General features: G+C 31.5%; 3 protein-coding genes across 3 annotated transcripts; 2 read left to right on the top strand and 1 right to left on the bottom strand.

The window, feature by feature from the left end:
* Positions 1 to 1,905: 1,905 nt before the first annotated feature.
* LOC123218092 (putative tRNA pseudouridine synthase) lies at positions 1,906 to 6,821 on the bottom strand. The gene is made up of 7 exons (XM_044639311.1): positions 6,507 to 6,821; positions 6,371 to 6,406; positions 5,617 to 5,729; positions 5,366 to 5,514; positions 3,543 to 3,687; positions 2,631 to 3,071; positions 1,906 to 2,535 (listed from the first exon to the last, which is right to left on the bottom strand). The coding sequence occupies exons 1-7, from the start codon at positions 6,760 to 6,762 to the stop codon at positions 2,107 to 2,109; spliced, it is 1,569 nt and encodes a 522-aa protein (XP_044495246.1). The 5' UTR covers positions 6,763 to 6,821; the 3' UTR covers positions 1,906 to 2,106.
* A 413-nt stretch (positions 6,822 to 7,234) lies between these two features.
* On the top strand, positions 7,235 to 14,148 carry LOC123218873 (protein TIC110, chloroplastic-like). Its single transcript, XM_044640528.1, has 15 exons — positions 7,235 to 7,906; positions 8,415 to 8,474; positions 8,562 to 8,685; positions 8,782 to 8,850; positions 8,971 to 9,069; positions 9,241 to 9,307; positions 9,636 to 9,700; positions 9,785 to 9,879; positions 10,043 to 10,170; positions 10,249 to 10,349; positions 10,933 to 11,149; positions 11,343 to 11,497; positions 12,424 to 12,549; positions 12,653 to 13,636; positions 13,752 to 14,148. Exons 1-15 carry the CDS (start codon positions 7,407 to 7,409, stop codon positions 13,992 to 13,994), a joined length of 3,033 nt encoding a protein of 1,010 aa, XP_044496463.1. The 5' UTR covers positions 7,235 to 7,406; the 3' UTR covers positions 13,995 to 14,148.
* Positions 14,149 to 20,810: 6,662 nt separating this feature from the next.
* On the top strand, positions 20,811 to 23,476 carry LOC123218050 (peroxidase 4-like). The gene is made up of 4 exons (XM_044639249.1): positions 20,811 to 21,133; positions 21,618 to 21,809; positions 21,913 to 22,081; positions 22,905 to 23,476. The coding sequence occupies exons 1-4, from the start codon at positions 20,924 to 20,926 to the stop codon at positions 23,294 to 23,296; spliced, it is 963 nt and encodes a 320-aa protein (XP_044495184.1). The 5' UTR covers positions 20,811 to 20,923; the 3' UTR covers positions 23,297 to 23,476.
* Positions 23,477 to 25,006: the final 1,530 nt, after the last annotated feature.

The following is a 25,006-nucleotide window of genomic DNA, read 5'->3' as shown; positions in this document are numbered from 1 at the left end:
CTTGTGCAAATCGTCTTAGTGAACGCACACAACTTCTTAAGTCTGGCAAAGCAGACTTTATCTTCCCAAAGGAAGAGCAAGCTAACTTGCAGGACAAACTTGAAGAACTGAACGAATTAGTTTGCTGATATACTTAAATAATTTGTTTTGACTTGTTCAACAAAACGAAAGTGAAAATGGGCAAGATGAGATTTCAGTCCACTAAGATATTCAATTGGATTTTCCAAGTCTAACAACAAGGGGTTATTGACTTGAGTAAAACTTTAAGAGCATTTGTTTAGTTAATCTCATATTAAAATAGGCAAAAATATGATGCTAATTAACTCTAATTTGTACTTATAAATTCAAACGAGTATGATTTGAAATAACATAAGATTGGGAGCGATTCTAAAAAACGATAATAGATTGAATGTCATCAATTTTACTTAATGACATTGAAATTCTTAAATTGTGTTGTGTCATGAATGGAAGTTATACGTCATTGAGGACACTAAGCCTACTCAACCTAATTCTAATGCTACATAAGATAAATAGAATGTTTATCATAAATATTTCGACAATGATACTAACATAACTTATTGGATGTTAACATCGATGACATTGATTTACAAAATCAAGATCAAAAGATAAATGCTACATCCTTTTTTGTACATCTCAAAGAGTTATTCTCAGTGCATGCTTTACATGAGAGTTACAAGGTGTTGGAATCCTTGTACAGATTTAAAATGTTAAAGGGTGTTCAAGTGGACCCTTATGTGCTCAAGATTATTGGTTCTATTAAGAAACTTGCTTCCTTGGATTTTTGCATGGACAATGACCTAGTCATAGACTTCATCTTGTAGTCATTTTCAGAGTCTTACTCCCAATTCATTATGAATTTCAATATTAATGAGATTGAGAAGTCTCTAACTAAACTTTTGAACATGTTGAGGACTATAGAGCATGACAGTAAGAAGTTTATACTTATGCTTTTAATTGATGATAGAACTAATAAGGCTAAAGGTAAAGGCTTGGCTAAGGCCAAGCCCAAATGCAAGTCTGAACCTCAAGCATAAATTGAGTCTACCTTATAGCCTTCTAGTGGCATTGGAAAGAAGGATGTGAAGGTGGTTTGTTTTGATTGTGGCAAGTCTGATCATTGGAGGAAACGCTACAACATCTTTCTAACAAACAAGAAAAAGTCTATCTCCTATTTAATGTTAGGTCATCGACACATGAAATGCATCTTACATATATACTAATATGTAGAATCTAAGACATATTAGAAAATGTTTGTTTGAGATAAATCAACAAATCAAATTGGTATAACATGGTTAAGAGATTATTTTGTCTTCTCATATTAAATGTCCAAGGATTATAACTATCAATTATTTTATGTTTACAATAAAATTATGTATACCCATTTAGATATACAAATATTTATACGTTAATATATATATCATTATATAATTTGATAATTTTAAATTAATCATAAAAGTAACACAATCATACGATTATACATATAATTGTGTATATATTTGTTTTCTTAAAATAGATACACATAATATTACTCTTATGTTTAATACAACTTATTATTATGAATAATCATAATTCAATAATAATTAGTTAACAAATAATCTAGTAAACTAATTATTTATATCAAAATGTCAAATATACCTAATACTTGGATACCCTTTATCAGTACACTACAAAATTATCATAATAAAGAAGAAGAGTTTTCCTCTCTCAACCTAATTTGTTTTGTTACTCTGTTTTTATACTTAGTAAAAATGGATTCTCTTTAATTATTAAAAAAATTACAAATGATCAATTACGAAAATTAAAAAAATTAATACCAATATGATTGATGTACAAAAATATTTATAAAATCATCCAATTGTATATAAAATGGCTTGATAATCAAAATATATAAATTATATTATTGATTAAATAATATCCTTCTTACAGTTTTGGGAATGAGAGACAACTTTATCGGTACAATTTAACTAGCGGAATGAATATTTTAAAATTTATCAAAGAACATAATAAAAATGTAAAAGATACCATTAAAAATTCAATAATTCAAAATAATAATAATAATAATAATAATAATAAAGAGCCACTGATTTATGATTCATGCAATGCAACACCAGTTCTACTAGACTGAAACTTCTCTTTCCACAACTTCCATGCTCTCCTCACTTCATCCAACTGCTCGTCTGAAATGCTTGTGTGCTCATCCAATTTCACAACCCATTCCTTCCAAGGAGATTTTGAAGAATCCAACAATTTCGAAACTTGAGGCAGCATGATCGATGAATAGAATTCACCAACTGTCTCGAGAATTTCTTTTGACTCAACCATTCTCAACATTTCAGGTCTGTTAACAACCCCAGGCCTTTTTCTCAATGAAAAACTATTTCCCCTCAGAATTAATACTTCTGATGGAGCCAAAGGTAGGATGATTCGAGAGAACTTTGCCAGCGACAAAGTGAGGATATCTCGTGGTAGTAGATTGCGCTTTACTGCCACAGCAGTTCCAACCATTTTGCGAATCTGGTAAGCATATCATGATGAAGTCATTGATTTGATTGAAAAAACAAGAATATAACATGATAGAGACAATTTATGAGTGATGTTTAAATAGTTACCTGATGCAACATGAAAGACTCGCCCCATATGGAAATTTCAACATAATCAAACCCAAGTGATTTCTCCAGCTTCCCACAAGAACAGCAAAAAATTTTTCTGAAGTGGGAAGCACCTATCCTGTCTGTCTCATCAGGCTCATACAGCCATTTTGCACGGACAACTGAATCTTCACTTTGATTCTTCATATTAGTTTCATGCTTATTACAGCAGTCATCTAGGGGTTCATGATTCACAAAAGACTCCAAAGAGCTTTGATTTGTCTCAACATAATCTGAAGAATTTGCTCTATCAATCTCCACGTCTTCTTCTTCATCACTCCCCTCGGGTTCAGACAATGATACCTCTCTACCTGATCTTGCTCTTTTTGAAACACGGCCATTCTTAGGGGGCTGTCTCCTGTACTTGGATCGCACTGTGTAGTTATGGAAAGGATGCTCCCCCTATTACAGTACTCACAAATAAATAAACAATGATCAACATCTCCAGCTTCTTATAATAGATAATATTAGCAACCATAATGACAATAAAACAGGAAAATATTAAAACAGGTTTTTTAAGTTGAACAAAACGAGCCTCTTGACAAGGCTCTAAAAGAAGGAAACCTCTTGAATCAACAAAAACCCCATACTCATGATCAAAGCACATATGTCTTCCTCCCACTTCATAACTGCTTCTCATAAACCAAAAGAATGAACACCACATTGTACAAACACATGAAAAAAAATGGCATAGGGATATGAAACACCGAGCTGCATGCTTTTTATATGCTGGAATATGATATGTCAACTCAAGTACATAATCTCTATGGAAGAAACTCAATTTGGCCACAGCAGGAACTAATTTCAATAACCAAATATCATCAAGACAAATAAAATTTAAACCCAGAAAATAGAAACAGAGTAATACCACACCTCAAAGGCATTTAATATGTCATTGAATTCTGATACATGATAATCAATTTCAGCTGCAGTAAGCTGACTTCTGATTCCAATGATTTCAGCAGGAAGGAGGTAAGAGTATTTCCGAAGATTACACTCCCTTCTAGGATCAAAACTCCTACATGGAAGAACCAAAATCAAAATATCAGTAACACATAAATGAGCAGCATAGTCTGGCAGAGCGAATAAAATTTGGTGATGCTAGATTTCGGCTCAATGGTAGAGAATGTTCAAGAGCGAAAAGAAATATGTAATGGGATATTAATATAATGGTATCTTCTCACAGTTCTTAATCTCATCAAAATTTTTAAACACCTAAATGCCATATTTTTATTCTCATTTTTATAAGATCTGGAATCATTACTAACTGGACTTTACTATCGCTTACACTAAGAGATCGTTCCATTATATTTCACCCAATGTTCTCAGAAATTATTTAAAAACAACCCAGTTGAGGAGATTTTGATAAGCTTTCAAGAATTCAATAATTTTAAACTAAAACTTTTTTCTACTAGGGCCTTTCTAATAGTTTCAGAGAACATTGACTAATAATTATAATAGATCTTTCAAAGGGGTCCATAAAAACTATCCTTGTATAAATTGAAGGATCAGCTGTCTACTATCTCAGTACAATAAACAAATCCTTATTTTCACCAAAAATTCTTCTCACTTCTCCTTTATTTTAATTTTCTCAAATACAAGCAACCCTAAAAGCAAAACTCTGACTAGGTTTCAAGAGGTGTTTACTAGCGACTCCAAACAGCTATAGTGGCTCATTTATTTCTCCTTCCAATAAGTCTCATTACATTTCTTCATAGCTTTCACATGACATTTTCTTTTGTATAGCTCCTCTATAATTCATCTTCAGAAGTGATTTTCTTTTGACAGACTCTTTAGCGTTTGAACCTCTTTTGACACCTTCAATCTGTAAAAACGCATGAAGTTCCATCTCACTGAGTTCTTTGATTTTTTTTTCAATTTCATTATTGAAGAATTTCTTCTTATTGCCCCAGCCCATCTGCACCAGTCTGTCATAAATCCATCAGAGTTCTCTCATTTATTCAGAAGTGATAGCAAATTGTAACTCTTAGTTGCACTTCAACAACATATTTCCAGAAAATCTTATTAATATGTCATTTTCTATGGCTGTTACCTCTATCACTATTTTTTATTTTTATTATACAGGGGCATCACATTCTCAGCTTTTTATTAGGACACATGAAGCTAAAAAGGGAAGATACCATGCATTTCTCTACAATTACAAGTAAATATAGAGATGTGTAAGAATAAAAACACCAGCATCAACAATGACCAAATAGCACCTATCCTTGGGAAAGTTGAAACTGCACAACGAGTAAGAATGTCTACTAGAAAAATACTTCAGCCAAAGGAAGGTCATAATTTCAATGGTAACTAACATGAAACAGATTGATGCTCAGGAGTTTCCACCTGGCCATACATAGATATAGAAAATGCAGCCAGATATAGACAGAATCATTCAGCAAGTATGTGCAACTCCATATCTTAGTTTTCACTCTTTTCAATCTCTTCCAGTTTTAACACAAACAATATCCCATTTAACACTTCCTCACTCAAAAACATTTTTAACCGTTAAGCTAATACCACATGAACAAGATTTGAATCTATATAAAAAAAATCACAAATTTCTGTTCAAAAGCACTCAGACCAAACGTGTGAAAGTTTAGATGGAGCAAACATGTGTCACAACTACATCTTCAAAATCTTGTAATTTGAAAAATGAAAAATTAAGCATCAAAAGAATAAGTGAGTCTCACCCTTGAGAAGGTAAAATGCTAAAAACTTTGATATTTTCAGGAAGATGAGTGTTAACACGTTGAGCAAGGTCAATGCCGCAAGGATCATCCCTCCATGCATCTTCAGGAATTTCCATTTTCATGGATATCATGGTGGCCAAGGAATGAACCTACAATATTTGACCAAAATGAAAGCAACAGTAAAACGTCAGCAAATACAAATAGGACCCTAAAATAGAATGGAAAAATATTATAATCAACATACAACTCACTCCTTTATCAGTTCGACTACTTCTAGCCCAAGCAATTTTGTTCAAATTTCCATAGTTACTATTACGAATTCCACCGGCCTTATAAATAGCACTTTCCAGTTCCCCTTCAATAGCTACATTTTAAAATTGCAATGCTTTAGCAAGATCCCAGCCACCTTAACTGATTGAAAGAAGTTACAATAGTCAATGTCTTTAACATAATTTTACTTCACATTATGAACATGGGCATCAAAATTCAGGAATGGTACCACTAAGGGGTCAGTGGGGGTTCATATCCCCACTGAGCATAAATTTTTTTTTTATTTATACCCTTTTACCATGTGTTTTAACATTAGCATCACTTGATATTATTTGATCAAAGTAGCCTAATCCAAGTATTATCACGACTTTTACTTTGATTTGAATTCTAAAAAGACCTTTTTGTTACCGATCAAACATATAAAACATATACAAAACTATTTATAAATGAAGTTTAACAGAATTCAATGAATTAAAAGGACAACTTTTCATAATTGAAAATTTTTCTTCGAATTGCCCCTGCTAGAACAGAATCCTCGCTCCGCCACTATCAAAAAATTACCATTAAAATTTCAAAATTACTAGTTATATCACAGTTTTCTAATCAACCAATTACACGAATTGACACAAATTATTTATGGACTTCCTCTTTCAAATTGACAAAACTTTAGGCTATCTTTGACAGAAGCTAAAAATATAAAATAAAATAAAAGAGAATTTAAAGAAAAAGGTTTACTTGATAATGAATGTTCATCTCTTTGCATTTGCAGGCCTGAAAAGGAAAAACAAAAACAAAAAATCAGATAAGTTTAAAAAATAAAATTTATCTTTTTTACCAAAATGTAATAAAAATTATAAATAAAAAATGCGACCTCTGTAGTCGGAGCCGACGTAACCGAGACGCAAAACGACTTTCTTTTTTCGGAAAGGCTCCCATTTTCCAGCGGCGCGGTCTGGAGTCAAGGTATGAGAAGTGGACTCTGGAGATGAAGCGTAAGCGGAAGCAGAACGAGAAAAAAGTCGAGTGTGGTTGAGTGAGATTGAGAATCTGACGGTTGAGACAGTTGAAGTTATGGTTTGGATGGGAAAAGGGGCACAGAGCGGGAATCGCACAGAATGGATAGCCATGGAGGCTTGAGCTTCCAGAAACCTCAAGTAGCTGCATATAAATGGGTTTATTTAAAAAAAAAAAAAACCCTTTTTCGATTCAACAAATCATAAACGGGCAGATAAATAAACTTTTCAAAAGTGTGGTGTAAAATGGTGATATCATCAAATTATTGGCGGAAAATTTAGTTCGAGCCCAAGAGCGAGAATCTCTAACCCCTAAAGTCTGTTTGGTTTCAGTTTTTAAAATTTCTTTATAATCTACCTTTTATGTTTTTTATTTATTGGATCGACACAATAATTTTTTATTACCAATATTAATATAATAAATAATATAAATAATAATTTAATTATTATCCTTATAAATATTTAAAAATTATTAAAATAATCTTAATTTTATTATAATTATATTATTATTTATTAATTTTATAAAATATTAAAAATAAATAATTTTTCAAATACGATAATAAAACATTAACCAATACAAACCAAACCAAACCCTTTGCGTTAATTTGTTGTCTTCTTCTTCCCTCGCTATCCACTTTCTTCTCTACTCATCTGTCCTCTCTTCGTTAAACCCTATAACCCTAGTATCGCTCCCTCATCTCCAGAACGTCATACCGTAATCGACGTCGTTCTTCACTCTCCAAACGCACCTTACAACCATGAACCACCATTCTCTTCTGACAACGCCAACTCCCAACCGTCCCCTTCTCTTCCTCAACCCTTCCCCTCTCCGTTTAACCCCTCACTCTCTCCCTAAACGCCGCCGTTTCAAGGTCTCTTTCCCTCGAAACTCCGCTGCCCAATCATCGCCATCCTTGTCAGCCACCACAGCATTCTCCGATATTATTGGACCTAAAGAGGAACTCCAGGGGATTCAGCCTATAGTCGATAAACTCTCACCACCTGTGAGGTTAGCCACTTCAGCAATTGTCATTGCTGGCGCTATTTTCGCCGGATTTAAATTAGGGTTCCGGTTCGGTGGCTCGAGGAATGTCGCTATTGGTGGCGCCGCCGTTCTGGGAGCCGCTGGTTGCGCCGTGGCGTACGGATTGAATTCGGCTGTTCCTGAAGTTGCGGCGAAGCGATTACATGATTACGTGGCGGGCTGTGATGACCCTACTTCGGTAAAGAAAGAGGATATTGAAGCAATTGCGAACAAGTTAGTTCATTTATCGATTAAAAAAAATTGATTTGATTTCTTTTTAGTGTTAACTTTAATTGCGTTGATAATATAATGGTCATGTTAAATCGAAAATTTCAGAGGGTCGAACAGGCCACCTCATTATTCACGCACATATCCTATGTATTCTCATTGCTACTAATCACCATTTTGATTAGTTAATTTTGAAATAAATGAGTAAATGGTGATATTTTGTTGGGCTGAAGCACAGATGATTCTCACTGATGGAACGCATCTGTGTATACTAACTCAATGAAATTTCACCACCTATATATATTTATTTTAAAATTAATCAATCATGGTGATGATTAAGTGGAGGAAAAGAAAATAAATACATGTGATAAGATGTCATTGGGTGTGTGTTTAAATGACTTGGAATGTCTGCCCTAATGCTGAATTGTTTTTTTTGTTTGCCATTCGTTTTTTGCACGATTTGCATTTTGTTTGTCTTCATTTACTTAATTTTCTTTAATGTTTAATTTTTTAGATATGGCGTGAGCAAACAAGATGATGTATTCAATGCAGAGCTTTGTGACATATATTGCCGGTGAGTTATGAGAAAGTTTTTTTGGTTCTATGCTGTACAGATATCACTGTGTATGTGCTGTTGATTTTATTTGTGATTTTCCTTCAGGTTTGTGACTTCAGTTCTTCCTCCAGGAAGTGAGGATCTTAAGGGTGATGAAGTGGACAAAATTGTTAAATTTAAAAGTGCTTTGGGTATTGATGATCCAGATGCGGCTGCGATGCACATGGAGGTATACTTGTGTTATTTATTGTGACTATGTGAAAGAGTCATTATGGTTGTGGTTGGTTTTTTTCCTCACTTTGTGGTTTGTCTTGTTGGTTTCTAGATCGGTAGGCGAATTTTTAGGCAAAGGCTTGAAGTTGGAGACCGTGATGGTGATATTGAACAGCGTCGGGTAATTCTCTTGTAATTATTCTAGTTTGGGGTTTTAATTGGTGTAGACATGTCTGTTATTTAAGATTTCTCTTTTGTCGAGAGATGGAGCTTGAGCATTATTAGTGAGTCTCCAGTGCAGGCATTTCAGAAGCTCATTTATGTTTCAACACTTGTTTTTGGGGAAGCATCATCATTTCTTTTGCCTTGGAAGCGTGTTTTTAAGGTCACTGATTCCCAGGTATTTATTTTATGCATTTATTAGCATCTGGGTATTGTTCATTTGCTTGTAGCTAGTTATTTGATTTAGATGTGAAGGGGCTTAATTTTATTAGGTTATACAATTTAGCTGCATCAGAAGTTGCAATAATATATAATGATTTTCTCTTAAGTCTTTTTTTCTTTTTCCTAGATTGAGATTGCTGTTCGTGAGAATGCCAAACGGTTGTATGGTTCTAAGCTAAAATCAGTTGGCAGAGGTAAGTTGATTAATTTTCTTTAAGATCTTTATGGTAAGATTTGTGTTGGCTTAGCTGATCTTGACATTTAAAATGTTGAATTTTGGAGTCTACAGTCTTTGATATCAACATTACTTCTTTGTTGTTTGCAAATGATTATATTTTTGGTCGTTCTTCATTTTTTAGCACTATCAAATTGATAACTTGAGCAATTAAATTTAACTGTGGCAAGGGATACTCAGGTTACAATTATTGTGTTGTTTTAATTCTGATTCAACCTATTAGAGTTGAAAACTTGGTAATATTTACGTACGTGTGTGCTAATTAAATTCAAAATTTTTATTTTCAGATGTTGGCGTGGAACAACTTGTGAGCCTTAGAGAAGCACAGCTTCTGTACCGTCTTTCTGATGATGTACTTTCTTGACACTTGTTATTTATGCGCATTTTACAACAGTTTGTAAATGTTCATTTTTGTCTTTTTTTTTTTTAATTCCAGCTTGCTGAAGATTTGTTTAGGGAGCATACACGAAAGTTGGCTGAGGAAACTATTGTGGTGGCACTCAATATACTGAAATCCAGGGCAAGAACAATGTATGACTTTATATGACTCTGGTGCTGATCATAACAACGGACCATGACTGTGAATTTCTTGTCCTTTTTTTGGCATCTGTTGGAAGTGTTGATTTTTAGTTTCAGTAATAAGTTACTATTGGTTGTTTTTCTGCCATTTTAAAATTGATATTTGAATCTCCAGCAAGGGAGCTGCACAAGTTGTGGAAGAGCTTGATAAGGTATTGGCATTTAATAACTTGCTGATTTCTTTAAAGGATCATCCTGATGCAGATCGCTTTGCCCGTGGCACCAGTCCTGTGTCTTTAATAGGTAGGTTACCTTTGTGTTTGATTGTGTTTTAGACAATACATATCCAGTTACAATCATTATTCCAATTTCTTGGCTCAGGTGGTGAGTTTGACAGTGATAGAAAGATGGATGATTTGAAGCTCCTTTACAGAGCATATGTCACAAATGCTTTATCTAGTGGCCGCATGGAAGAAAATAAGGTGAACAAATATGCCTTGCGAGTGTTTTTTTCTTAGTCAATTGCAAATGTTTTTCCTTGTAATACAAGCCAAATTTGATGCACCCAGGGGTCTGTTTTTTTCTTAGAAACTTACTCCTAAAGTACAGAGGACTATGATAAAAATTTCCTGGCTGCCTTAAAATTGTTGTGACACGTTGTCTTTATAATTGATATTGTATTTGTGTCTTTGTGTCTCATTTATTTTCAGCATGTTTACTATTTTAAACATTTTTATTGTTTATGACTTCTTAATCAAGACTTGATCAACTTTCCAACATTTTCTTTGTATGTATCTATGGTGGGCTTTCTTCATGCATGTTCTTATGTGATTAATGTACAATGATAAATGTTTATGTTCATAAAACTAAACTGATCTCAAAATTTCATTTCCTCAGTTTTGGAAAGTGTTTCTCCTGGATGGATTAAATATTGTGACTTGCCATCAATATTTTTTCTTTGCTCTTACACATTCTCATGGTAGATCTTATAACTTGCTTTTGACATGTTGTATTGTATTTAGTTTGCATAATCTGCTTTTTGCTTTTTGCTTTTGTTTTTGGTAGATTGCTGCATTGAGTCAATTGAGGAATATATTTGGTTTGGGTAAAAGAGAGGCAGATGCTATTACACTTGATGTCACCTCAAAGGCATATCGTAAAAGACTTAGTGATGCTGTTTCTAGTGGTGATTTGGGAGCAGCTGATAGCAAAGCAGCTTTTCTTCAAAATCTCTGTGCTGAATTGCACTTTGATCCAGAGAAGGCCAGTGAGATTCATGAAGGTAATTAACTTTGTTGAAACCGACTAATGCCCTCTACCTGTGATCCAGTGAATTTGAGTTGCGATAGGTTTTATGTGGTAGAAAAAGGAGAAAAGGAAAAGTATTCAGAAATATATTCTGCTTCTGCATATTGTCTTTGCCAGTTGCCATCTTTTTGTGTTGTAGAAGCTTCATGTGTCTACTTTGTTTTCAGAAATCTACAGGCAAAAGCTTCAGCAATGTGTAGCTGATGGAGAGCTAGATGATAATGATGCTGCTGCTTTGCTGAGGTTAAGAGTCATGCTATGCATTCCCCAAAAAACTATTGAAGCAGCTCATGAAGATATTTGTGGCAGTTTGTTTGCAAAGGTTACATTGCTTTTTTTTCCCTTGCGTTATTTAATATTCGTATTTGTAATAGCTGTTTGTGGTTTTCCTGTTTTATATGGTAGACTACCTCTTAATGCATCTCCATATCATTTTCATTACATCCATACGGAGACTAGAACAAAAAATTTGGTCAAGAGTAGCAACACTTTTCATTAGGTTATAATGAGCCACTACAATGCAGTTAGATGTATCTGTATCATGAAAAATGTACACTGTTAATCTTTTTAGATCTTGTTCGTCAGTAGTGGCCCCTAGGGCTGGATTCGAGCCGAGCCAGCTCGAGCTCGGCTCGGCTCGGTTCGAGCCCGAAACGAGCCGGGCTTTGCTCGGCTCGATCGAGCTCGAGCTGGCTCGGGTTGGCTCGGTATATTTTTTTTAATTTTTTTATACAAAACGATGTCGTTTTGATTCATATATATATACAAAACGGTATCGTTTTGATATGAAAAATGAGCCGAGCCAAGCCGTTACCGAGCCGAGCTGAGTTTAGCTCGAGTCGAGCTCGAGCCGGCCATTAAAAAACCGAGCCGAGCCCGAGCTGGCTGCGAGCCGAGCTCGGCTCAGCTCGAATCCAGCCCTAGTGGCCCCAGTGTGGATTCTGTATTGCTGCCCATTATGTCACACCGTCTGTTTTTTGGATGTTTGTTAGAAACTCTTCCGCATGTATGCCATAAGTGGTATTAATTTTCTCACATTGGATTCTATTGAAGAGAATGTAAACATTTTCATGAAGATTCACATATCATTAAGTTAGTAGAAATTTATATTATATTTTTGTTATTGTTAATGTGTGGAACTATATTTGGCTTTACTTTAGCCTCATAAGTCATAGGGCTTCAAAGTCTTGATATTCAAGTCACTTAGATAAGTTCAGGCTTGCTAATTTGTGTGATTGACCTCTCCAGGTTGTCGAGGATGCGATTGCCTCTGGTGTTGATGGGTATGATGCTGATGTTAAGAAAGCTGTAAGAAAGGCTGCACATGGCTTGCGGCTAACAAGGGAGGCTGCCATGGCTATTGCTAGCAAAGCTGTAAGATTACTACTCTGTTGCCCTTTGGTGATTTGGAAAAAAAAAAAAAAACAAGTCGTTTTGTCTCCATGTTTTAAAAGTTATTTTTACCTCATCTATGCAGGTTCGAAGGATTTTCATGAACTATATCAAACGATCACGGGCAGCTGAGAACCGTACTGAATCTGCGAGGGAGCTTAAGAAGATGATAGCTTTCAACACTTTGGTTGTGACAGAATTGGTGGCAGATATTAAAGGAGAAGTTTCTGATACTTCACAAGAACCTATTAAAGAGGAGGAAAAACAAATTGATAAGGAAGAGGAAGAGGAAGAGGAAGAATGGCAGTCCCTTCAGACACTTAGGAAGATTAGACCTAGCACGGAACTTTCGGAAAAGTTAGGGAAGCCTGGACAGACAGAAATAACTCTAAAAGATGACCTACCTGATAGAGACCGAACTGATCTTTACAAGACGTACTTGCTTTATTGTCTGACAGGAGAAGTCACAAGGATTCCGTTTGGTGCTGAGATCACTACAAAGAAGGATGACTCAGAGTATGTTCTGCTAAATCAGCTTGGTGGGATTCTTGGTTTGACTGCCCAGGAGATTGTAGATGTTCACAGGGGCCTGGCTGAGCAAGCTTTTAGGCAGCAGGCTGAGGTGATTTTAGCTGATGGACAATTGACTAAGGCCAGGGTTGAGCAGCTCAATGAGGTGCAGAAGCAAGTTGGCTTGCCTTCAGAATATGCTCTAAAAATAATAAAAAATATAACTACTACAAAAATGGCTGCTGCAATTGAAACAGCTGTTGGTCAGGGGAGACTAAATATAAAGCAGATAAGGGAACTGAAGGAAGCAAATGTTGATCTAGAGAGCATGATCTCTGAGAGCTTGCGAGAGAACCTCTTCAAGAAGACTGTGGATGACATCTTCTCATCAGGCACTGGAGAGTTTGATGAGGAAGAAGTTTATGATAAAATCCCTGCAGACCTTAAAATTAATGCTGAGAAGGCTAAAGAGGTTGTCTGTCAGCTTGCACAAAGTAGATTATCAAACTCCCTAATTCAGGCTGTGTCACTGCTAAGACAGAGAAATCGACAAGGAGTGGTATGTTCTTATTTATGAACTTGTTATGTGATATGTCTCTGTTGTCCACTTATTAGTTAGAAATGCTTGTGAAATGCATGAAGGTCTAAGTGGAGAAATTGTTATGCACTTGTAGGTTTCATCCCTAAACGACTTGCTGGCTTGTGACAAAGCTGTTCCAGCTGAACCGTTGTCTTGGGATGTGTCAAACGAGCTAGCAGATCTGTTCGGTTTATACATGAAGAGTGACCCAGCACCAGAGAAACTGTCTCGCTTGCAGTATCTTCTGGGCATAAGTGATTCAACAGCTGCTGCTCTCCGAGAAATGGGAGACTCGTTCCTCTCTACTGAAGCTGAGGAGGAAAACTTTGTATTTTGATGGTGTTATGAAACAGTTGTTAGGCAGACTGATGGGGTAACTAGTCCTCTAGTTGGCTTATTTTTATGTTGAGATTTTAGTTGAGATGGAAAAATTGGTGTATGATTCTTAGAGACCTATTGTTAATAATGCAACATGAAATTTTGAATAGTAATTAGTGTAGCAAATAGATACCATTTATTTATTTTCTCTAACTAATAATCATTAGTTTTGATATATTTTGCTGTGATGAAGAAGTGTTGAATAAAAGTTTGGCAGATTTTTGTGTAAACAAGATGTTTCTGTTTTTATTCTTGATAACTTTTGGTGGAAATAAAAATTTGTCCATCTATCTTAATGGATAGATGTTCAAATAATTTCATGGCTTGAAAAGGACTTTCGAACTGCCTTTGGGAGTGTCACCTTATCATCTTTTCTTCCCCTTTGGACCATGCAAAAGACATGGTCACTTTCTATCTTTCACTTATCTTCAAAGAGAAGGAAGTGGTGCTGCCGACAAGTCCATGACTACACCATCACAAATGTTGAGACTTGGTGAATGACATTATAGGTATCTTGTATCTTCCTCCATTGATTTGTGGAAATTTTAGTTTGGCTTTCGGAATTTTTCATGCATGCATCATTTCTTCTCTAGTAATATTATGTTTATTCATTTTAGGTATATAATTATATACATATTTATATATATTATCATATGATTGGGTATTACTTTACTCTTAATTCAAAATCATCAAATCATGTGATGACATATATAAATATACAGACATTTATGTATCAAAAGTGTGATACACTTAGTTTTATTGTTTCTTCTATTTGTTCTACTTAGCTTCAGTGTATTAAACAATGTTATGTGTATATATTTTTTCACACAATTAGATATATAAATAATGTGTTATCATATAATTAGATATTACTTTATTTTTAACTAAAAATCATCGAATACACATTATTTATATAGTTAAATTATATATATAAAAAAAAATACATATAATTTTATTATTTGAGTATTACCAAAGGACTTATTTCCACCCAAATATTACTATTTTTTCAAATTTGTATCCTTTTAACTTTAAAAAACTCTTTTACCTACATTTAAATTATTAAATTTATCAATTTTAAAAATAAAATCATTATTTTATTTATAATATTAAAAATAAAATAAAATTTTATTTTTTAATTATATAAAAATATATTATTATTTATACGCAAAAATATACCTATTATTTATTTACTTTGCTTTATCCTCAATCAAAGGGAACCTTTCTCTTTCAGAATAATAATATTCCACACATTTGTCAATGGTCTGGTTTATAACTGTCCAACACCGTCACCTCATTTCTAAAGTTAATGATTCATTTGTTTTAAACTTTTTAAAATGAAATAAATTATTTTCATTCTTTTCTTTAACCTCCACGGATTTTACAGAAAATAATTACTGCCCAATATTTAAGAAGGTACCGATCCTTCCTCATGTTAAAAATAGTTAATAATGTTGTGCATATAATAGAAGAAAGCAACAGAAAATTGAAATATAATAAACTAGAGTGGAAAGCTCTCAACCTTCCTTAACCTTCATCATATGCTTTGCAAAGTAAAAACCATAGACCATTTCCCATCAAGGAATAATGAAATCTTAAAATATCATTCTCCAATTTTTTTTAAATCTAAATGTTTATTTCTGAGTTAATTTCTGTTAAAAATTTCAGTTAAGATTAAGAGTAAAATCATTGTTTAATAAAAATATTTTTAAAACTAAAAACTTATCATATTTTTCTCTTAGGTATTAAGGATTAACAATTTTCTTTTCACTCAAAGTTTAAAAATTAACATTTTTATCTCTAAGATTTATTTTTCTCCTCCTCTAGTGGTATCTTCACTTCAGCCATTGCCCGACTTCCCACCATCTTCAAGGCCAACCAATCTTCTCTCTTTAGTGGCCATTTTCATTAGACAAAGATGATGATCTGTATCTTTTCATTTAAACTATTTTTATTTAAATTTAATGAATCTAGATAAAAATGATCTAGACGATGATTAAAGATAAAGAATATAATAATTAATATTAATGATGATTTAAGGTGAAAAGGAAATAAAGATTTATTTATAATATTATAAATAAATTAAAATTTTATTTTTTTAATTATACAATGATTTGTGATTATTTATCCAAAAATATATATATATATATATATATATATATTATATTTATTCACATTGCTTTATCGCCAAATAAAAGTTCCCTTTCTCTTTCAAAATAACAATATTCCACACACTTGTCAATGATCCGGTTTACAACTGTCCAAGACCGTCATCTCATTTCGAAAGTTGACAATAATGTCCCACTGTAATTATTCATTTGTTTTAAACTTTTTTTAAATGAAATAAATTTTTATTTCTAATATTTTCACTCTTTACATCAATCACCGTCCAATATTTAAAGTAGCAGCCTATCGTTCCTTATGTTAATAATGCTGTGTGTGTAACAGAAGAAAGCATCAGAAAATTGAAACGTTAAAGGATTGAAATATAATGGGCTAAAGTTAAAAGCTCATATGCCACGCACATTAAAAACCATACCTCTTAAAATGAGTCTGGGATCGGGGTAAACGGTAAAAAGATAACTGACATTTACATATTTAAACAAATAAAATTTTTTTAAAGGATTTAATTGAATAAAATAATCTAAATATTTAGTTTTACATAAATAATAAAATATATATTTAGTTCTGTCTTAATGTTAATAAGTCAATACATAATTAAATTAGACCGATAAATTCACTAAAAAACATGTATTTCTTTTTTTTTTAATTAAGTATTCACTCAGATAATTAAGTACATGTCTCTTAGATTTATTATTTTTGTAAATTTGTATGTTTTTTAATATCTTGAAAATGTTTATATGACATTTAAGAAATGATTTTACACCTATTTGAAGAACCCAAAAATTAAGTTTTTCTCATAAATTTCTTAAAAACTTATTTTAAATGTTGAAATTTTAAAAATATCACAAATTTAATGTAAATTCTCATTTTTTATAATTCAAATAAAGAATTTTACAAACATGACAAATATTTAAATTTAAATATATTTTATTGATTTTACTAATTTGTGATAATTTTAACTATAACATTCTTTTATATTTTCTAACCTACAATTAACAATTTCTCTTTTTTTATGTAGGAAATTCTTGATTTAGAATTTTATATATATAATAATAACAAGATTATATACATAAATAAAAACATAGGCATTGATTTATTTCTAATTTAAAATTATTTAATTATATAATAATATATTATTTTTTAATCATAAAATTATACCTATTATTTATAAATATAACACTTCTCATACAGTAATACTTCAATAACCTGGCCAAATAAATGCTTCTATTGTATATATGGTTAGAGGTTGGATAATTAATTATATTAATTAAGACCACGATCAATGTAGACGGCTGCTGCTCTCGGGAAGCAGGATGTCTGTTCGGGCCCAGATTTTAATATTATAAGTCATATAGTATGCTAAATGGAATTCTTATAAAATGTTTAATATATACCTAATAAAACATCTTTATATATATATTTTTTAATTTAAAATTATTAAATTATGCATTTAATATTACCTTTAATTAATATTTTATAAGGCCAGCAGCACAGATCGAGTTCAAATTTCATTTCGCCTTTTAAAAGTCAGATTTTGTCTACAGAAATTGTCCCATTCTTTAACGCTTTGCACTTCCCAAAAATGGATCTAATTCAAACATTTAACCTCACGTCAGCCTTTCCTTTAGATTTTGATAAAATATTGCTAAAATTATTATCAATTTTTTTATTTCTGGTGGTTGAAGTAAAACTACGTTAAAATTGATATAAGTTGAAGAATAAACTGCGGGCCTTTGCTTAACTAGGTCAAGACAATTTTGTTTAAGAATATTCAATGAATCGATCCGTTGCAGATTAGGTTATGACTTTGACAATGGCAAACGAAAGCCAACCAAATTCATATTTATATATATATATATATATATATATATATATATATATATATATATATATATATATATATATATATATATATATATATATATATATATATATATATATATATATATATATATATTTATATTGCCCTAACATTACCCTGTTATTGGGTATAACATGTTGGCTTTGATATGCTGCCTAACTTTGAACCCAGCCATCTGCAATTAATTAAAACCTCAATTAATAAATATATGATGCATACTAAACTACACCGACTCTCCCATCACAATCTTTGCTTAGCTATGCTACACCGCTCTTGTCAAATCATACTACTGTTATTAAAGTCTCTTGTAATTTATCACTTCTTTAGCCCATATGATAATATGTTTACCTTGCTAATCTGATTTCAGTTTGATTTATGGTCGGAAAAATTATTTTTAAAACTAAAATATGACTCAAAATTTTCAAGTTGTATTTTAAAATTTTTTTAATATTTGAAAATGTGTTTAATATGAATATGAGAAAACTAGGAAAATGACTTTTAAACTTTTTTTTTTTTTTTTATGCTCTAGTTTATGGAATTTTCCTTTGTCGACATAGGAGAGAATGGAGTAAAAAAATCTTGCATATATTAAGTAAATGTACAACATTATGGAGTTTTTTTCCTTGTGTCTTGGTAAAAAACTTTGCCATAATTTTTCAACGATTGATGGATAAAATAAGTATTTAGTCATAATAGTTAATCACTGAACATAATTTGTTGGAAGTCGTCCACGCTAATACGGATGCCTATCAAATTCTACTTTATAAGACTTTTGTTTCATGTGTTTTGAAAAAGAAAAAGGAAATATCTAAATTCAACATCAAGCCAGCCTAAGTTCCTCAAATTCTGGTGATGAATGGGGATATCGTAGTTTGATTGAGGACAAACATAGATGAAGAATCTTAAAACAGTAAGTAATAAATACAAAATTTGCTTATACCAAAATCATAAATAAACTATTATTTATTATTTAATTATAACGTAAATATATATATATATATTATTATATAATTAAATATTATTTTATTAATTTATAAACTGTGCTAATTAGACCAAGAAAATGACATGAAGCAATATACATATTCTCATGATTTATTATTGTATGCTACATGAAAAGTTCAATTTTACTTGTACTGAAAACCAATAATATTCATAGATTCCTGATTATAATAATATTAGGTAAGTAAATAATTAATCTTCTATAACAATAATATAATTCACCAAGCTCGATATTGGGTTATTATTATTTTTTTTTTATAACAAAAAATTTTATTCCACATGTTCTGTTATGGTTGAAAATTGTTCATTTATTGGCTCTCATAGGTTTAAAAAACATAGGATGAGAGACGTCCATCTCAAGTTATCAAATTGTTCGCTAATCTCTTTTGACCAGCAACTATCGTTTTTCTGTAAAATTCCTATTACCTCAACATCCTATTTTAAATTATGTAATCAAATATATATATATATATATATATATATATATATATATATATAAAATTTGAGATTTTACTTTTCAAATAAGGATAACATCAAACATATACAGCTGTTTGATGTTAGCATAAAGTGGAAAAGGAAAGGAAGGAAACAAGAAAACATAATAATATTATAAATAAATAAATATAGGCTTTGTAGCTTTGATGTATGACCGATGGATGGATCAAAAATTCATTGGTTTCATCTGGACCACCTCGGCTCCTTGTTAAATGTAACCATGTAAGTAGTACATATTCCATCCGATTTGATGAGATTAAATCAAGAGAAGATGACAATCTTATTAATAGCCTCATTTGATTACGTCTAGAGAAAGAAGACGATGAAAATGATTGGACATAACAGAGTTTATTAATTTTTATGATAGTTTTAAAATTTAAAAAGAAAAATAATTATTTTTTAAATTATTTATAATTTTTTTTTAGATTTTTAAATTAAAAAATAATTTAATTAAATATTATTTTTATTTTTGATCTTAGGAATAAATTTTAATAAAATAAGTTTTTGATCTTTTAGCGTGGACGACACAATATTAACTTTTGAATCTTCTTTTTAGGAGCCGACACATATAAATTTATCATGCCTTGGGGTGGGGGGCTCTACGGAAAAAGACAAAACTCTAGAAATTGAATATCGATGAAGCCAAATTTTCCACTTGAGCTAGTGATAATAGATCGCTAATGGATGCCAGCTAAGATTATTTCACAGGGAGCTAAAACAATGTTGTTATTTTAAACCTATAAATAAATAATTATTTAATAATATATATTAAATATATATTTAAAATAAATATTTATAATTAATAAAATTATATATATTTTAAATTTATAAATATATAATATTTACATACGTTATTATATGATTAAGTAAATTTAAATTAAAGATAAATTAATAATTAATTATATAATGATATATATTTTATATACTTAAAATAGATATAAATAATATTATTTATTTATAATTTTATTATTTTTAATATATGCAAACATGAAAACATGGTAATTTATGAAAAAACGTGTGAGTTGTTTAACGTGGAAGCAATTGATTTTCCAATTTTCTGAATATTTAATCAATCAAAACTTAGGTTGTTAAGATTACTTCTTCATGCAAGACACCTTCACCAAATCCATAATTAAAAAGATACCATGATGGACCCATTAATTTGACTAATCGAGTCCCTCTAGGCTGCTACATGCAAACATCAATCGCTCAATCAGTTCATTTCATTTAAACGTGCTTCTGTTCATCTTTATCAATTAAACGTTATAAATAATTTCCATTGCAATAAATTCCAGGACCAATTAACCCCTCGCCATGCATGGAATAGTCTTGAAGATTAGGTAACCTGCCTCTGCCCAACTCCTCTATATAAACCCTAATTCCTACTCCACGTTCTCAACACACCCCTTTCAATGGCTTCTTTTACAGTCAGCAGTGTGTTGTTTGTGCTCCTTGTAGTTTTCTCAGGGAGCTCTAATGCTCATCTCTCTACTGATTTCTATTCTAAGACTTGTCCAAAAGTCCTCTGTACAGTGAAACCTGTAGTGCAATCTGCAATTGCTAAAGAGCGTCGGATAGGTGCTTCTCTCCTTCGTCTGCACTTTCACGATTGTTTTGTCAACGTACGTTATTCTCTATGCTACAGCATCAGTCTCCTTAACTTCGAAGATTTATTAAAAATGACCCTAAACCCTAAAAACCCAAAATATCTCATAGCAAGTGTTCTTATTACATTAGAGTTTTTTTTTTTTTTTTTAACTAATGCTGTTTCGTGAGTTATTTCATATTAATTTAGTGTCACATCAATTTGGTATAAATAGTTTTATATATCAACAATAATTGATTGAATTATTGATTTAATAATGAAGCCGAGAGACTGTGGAGTAACAGAAGCCTTGTCAAAGATAATTGTGGTGAATGGACTTTTTGATATATTTCAGCTTAAATTAAGTATAATAAGTCAAATGGTAGCTATGAGTTAAATATTAAATCAATGTAAATCTTAAAAGAGATAAATGTTCACTGTAATGCTATATGTTATTTTATTAACTGGGTTCATTTCTTCAAAGTAAAATATTAATAAACTGTTTTTGTTTATAATTCCAGGGGTGTGATGGATCGGTACTTCTGGATGACACTTCTTCATTCACAGGGGAGAAGACTGCTGGTCCAAATAACAACTCAATAAGAGGATTCGATGTTATCGATAAGATTAAATCAAAAGTGGAGAAAGTGTGCCCTGGCGTTGTTTCTTGTGCAGATATTTTAGCCATTGCAGCACGTGACTCTACAGTAATTGTAAGGCTTTTACCATTAATAATTCTATAATTAACTTTCGTTGAATTGGTCTTCAGATTTGGAATTGTCATTCATTTTTGATAATGATATACTTATGTTGCAGCTTGGTGGACCAAGCTGGGAAGTTAAACTTGGAAGAAGGGATTCAAAAACTGCAAGTTTATCTGCAGCCAACAGCGGTCAAATTCCTCCTCCCACATCTACTCTTAGCAATCTCATCAACAGATTTAAAGCTAAGGGTCTCTCTGCCAAGGACATGGTTGTTCTATCTGGTAATATATACATTTATCTCAAAAATGTTACGAATATAATTACGCATATACATTTCTCTAAATAGTGGTGCAATTTTTTTATCTTTAATTATTATTATTCTTCCTTTTTACCTTAAAATTTTCTTACGTGGCATCATGCATTTAATAGAAAGGGCCATTTCGCCTAATAGTCTTTCCTGTTGTTTAGCCACGAGACTTGTTAAGAACACATCAATTCATCAGGGCTGGAAATGTGACCGACAAAAGTTAAATACCTTAATCTTTCATTTTTTTGTTATAGGTGAAAAAATTAATCTTCATTTTCGTTGTTGTAGGTGATTTTTTTTTTTGTTTTTGTCTTATTTTCAATATAGAGATAGTAGAGAATAATTATTCTTCTTTATAAAAAAAATTTCTCTTTCATTCCTCTTTCCAATTACGTGGGAAAATTTTCCCATATTTTCTCTTTTCATCTCGTTAAAAAAATAATAAAATATTTGTTAGATATCAAGATACATTTATAATATTTCAATAATTTTAGGAGAAATTTAATATGTAAAGATATAGAGAATATGTATGAAAAGAAACAAATCAAGAAGAAAACAAGTTAAAAATATATTTATTCTTGTTCTCACGTTTTTTTCAACTACGAAGATTTTATTTGTCTTGTTTCTGTTCTCGTCTTTGTCTTTATTGAAAAAATTTTTTCCTACTCAAAAAGGGCAATTTAATTGGTTGAATTGTCATTTCTATTGATGCACGGGACAAATAATTTAACAAATAAATAATTTAAAATATATGAAAATATAAAGTAACAATTTGTTTATCTGTACATGAACTGTAGGATCACACACAATCGGGCAAGCAAGGTGCATAAGTTTCAGAAACCGGATATACAATGAAAGCAACATTGATAGCTCATTTGCTAAGGCTCGGCAAAAGAATTGCCCTAGGGCCGCTGGCTCAGGAGATAGGAATCTAGCTCCATTAGACCTTCAGACTCCAACCTCTTTTGACAATCTGTATTACAAGAATATCTTAAACAAAAAGGGTTTACTTCACTCAGATCAAGTGTTGTTCAATGGTGGATCCACCGATTCATTGGTTACTTCATACAGCAAAAAGCCTAAAGCCTTCAGTGCTGATTTCGCTGCTTCGATGATCAGGATGGGAGACATTAGCCCCCTCACTGGATCCAGTGGTGAGATCAGGAAGAATTGTAGGAAGCCAAATTGAAATTAAAGAAAATCATTTTCTGATTGTTTGATGGAACTTTTAAGTGTTAAAAAGAGTATTTCAAGTAGGACTTGTCTTTATTTTAATTTGTTTTCCTTCTCCGTGAACAAGTGTATCACCGTGCAAATATGTAACGATATTTACTATGAATAAGAAGCTCCTCAAAGATGTTGGCTAGGTCAATCTTTCTTAAAGTGGGTAACATTACCCTCCCACTACATTATAGGGAAATATTATATATACAAATAAATTATATAAATAGGGAAATATTATATATACAAATAAATTATATAAATGTATTTATTGAATCTAATATAGTAATAATTAATTAGTTAATTTTAAAAATTAATTTAAAAAATAAACAATCATTATCCAATCATAAATTATCATTTTAGTTTTTATAAATAAATATATACATATTATTTTATTTTTCCGTTTTATCATGTTCAGCAAAATATATATATACAGAGCTTCTTGGAATATAAAATCTTTTGATACAATGTCAAACTCAATATTGGGAATTGAATAACTTCTATCAATTCGGTGGACAAAATTGAAATTTCAATTGCTGGCCCAACCCTACGAAGTGAGGTCCAAATGCAGAGTAAGGTTCTTATGCCAAACTTAATTTGAGCTCTAGTTTTTGACATTCCGTCTATGGTACACCCATGAATTTCTTTTGGGAAGCAACCATCGAGTTCTCACTTTTGTTTGCTGTGCATGCATATTTATTTGTGTGTGTGTGTACACTTATAATATACTGTAAAATTTTAAATTATAAATTTCTTCCCTAAACAAACCTCATTATAAAAAAAAATCTAAGTGTAGAAAGACATAAAATTTTAATTTTCCAAAATTATGGAAAAAAAAAAGAAAGAATTGGCCAAAGCAAATAGTAAAAATCATATATGAAAATGCTATATTTAGTTAGAATCGCATTAGACTTTATGTGATTTAACAATATTGCACCTCTTTATATGCAATTTTTTTTAATGGTTAAAGTCGTTTTTTTCCGGTGAAAGTCTAAATCACACATAAAAAAATGTGGTCTAAACCAGATCGCACCAGACACATTTTAACTAGTGTGATTCATACTATATTTAGTTAGATTATCTATCTCTTTTACGAGTAATATGATAATTTTATAAAAATAAAAATTTGTCTAGGATAATATATTATTCATTTGTTAAAGGTTTGAACTCTTTTTTTTTTTTTTTTCGGTTGACCAAGTTAAGTTTTAAGGGAAAATTTACAATTTAGTTATTCATGAAATGAGGATGAAAAATAATAATTTACTCTTTCTTAAATTTACTACTTAATTTGTGTGAGGTAAATTAATTAGGGTCGGTTTATATTCAAACGCAAATCTAGCCCATGTGAAAACCTCTGGCAGCCATGTTTGTTCATTGATCTAAAAATATTTAAGTATCTAAAGGATGATGAAAAATCACTTATTTATATATAAACACATCTGGGAATACTCATAATCAAATAGAATTTGCCTGTTGACATCAAAATCTAATAGAACTCTGTCAACGCCACATAAATGCTTCGTCAGTTTGGAGTATTATATATACTTTGTCATTTTTGAAGTTAATTAATATCATCTCATTATATTATTATAACTTGTTGAAGTTGCCAACTTGCAAGAATTGCTTGCCTTTGCAGATTAATAATATTTTCACACAGCGGAGATGGAGCTCAAGGAAC

The sequence above is a fragment of the Mangifera indica genome, chromosome 6 (genome assembly GCF_011075055.1).
Source record: "Mangifera indica cultivar Alphonso chromosome 6, CATAS_Mindica_2.1, whole genome shotgun sequence".
Lineage (NCBI taxonomy): Eukaryota > Viridiplantae > Streptophyta > Magnoliopsida > Sapindales > Anacardiaceae > Mangifera > Mangifera indica.
Note: the sequence above shows the minus strand (reverse complement) of the source record. Positions and strands in the feature narration are given on the sequence as shown.

Coding starts and splice junctions, on each gene's coding strand:
- LOC123218092 (XM_044639311.1), bottom strand. CDS start 6,762: ATGGCTATCCATTCTGTGCGATTCCCGCTCTGTGCCCCTTTTCCCATC. Junction 5,515..5,616: donor GTAGTCGAACTGATAAAGGA/GTGAGTTGTATG, acceptor CAAATATTGTAG/GTTCATTCCTTGGCCACCAT. Junction 3,072..3,542: donor ACATATTAAATGCCTTTGAG/GTGTGGTATTAC, acceptor GTACTGTAATAG/GGGGAGCATCCTTTCCATAA.
- LOC123218873 (XM_044640528.1), top strand. CDS start 7,407: ATGAACCACCATTCTCTTCTGACAACGCCAACTCCCAACCGTCCCCTT. Junction 10,350..10,932: donor GCCGCATGGAAGAAAATAAG/GTGAACAAATAT, acceptor TGTTTTTGGTAG/ATTGCTGCATTGAGTCAATT. Junction 12,550..12,652: donor TGGCTATTGCTAGCAAAGCT/GTAAGATTACTA, acceptor TCATCTATGCAG/GTTCGAAGGATTTTCATGAA.
- LOC123218050 (XM_044639249.1), top strand. CDS start 20,924: ATGGCTTCTTTTACAGTCAGCAGTGTGTTGTTTGTGCTCCTTGTAGTT. Junction 21,134..21,617: donor TTCACGATTGTTTTGTCAAC/GTACGTTATTCT, acceptor TTATAATTCCAG/GGGTGTGATGGATCGGTACT. Junction 22,082..22,904: donor GGACATGGTTGTTCTATCTG/GTAATATATACA, acceptor CATGAACTGTAG/GATCACACACAATCGGGCAA.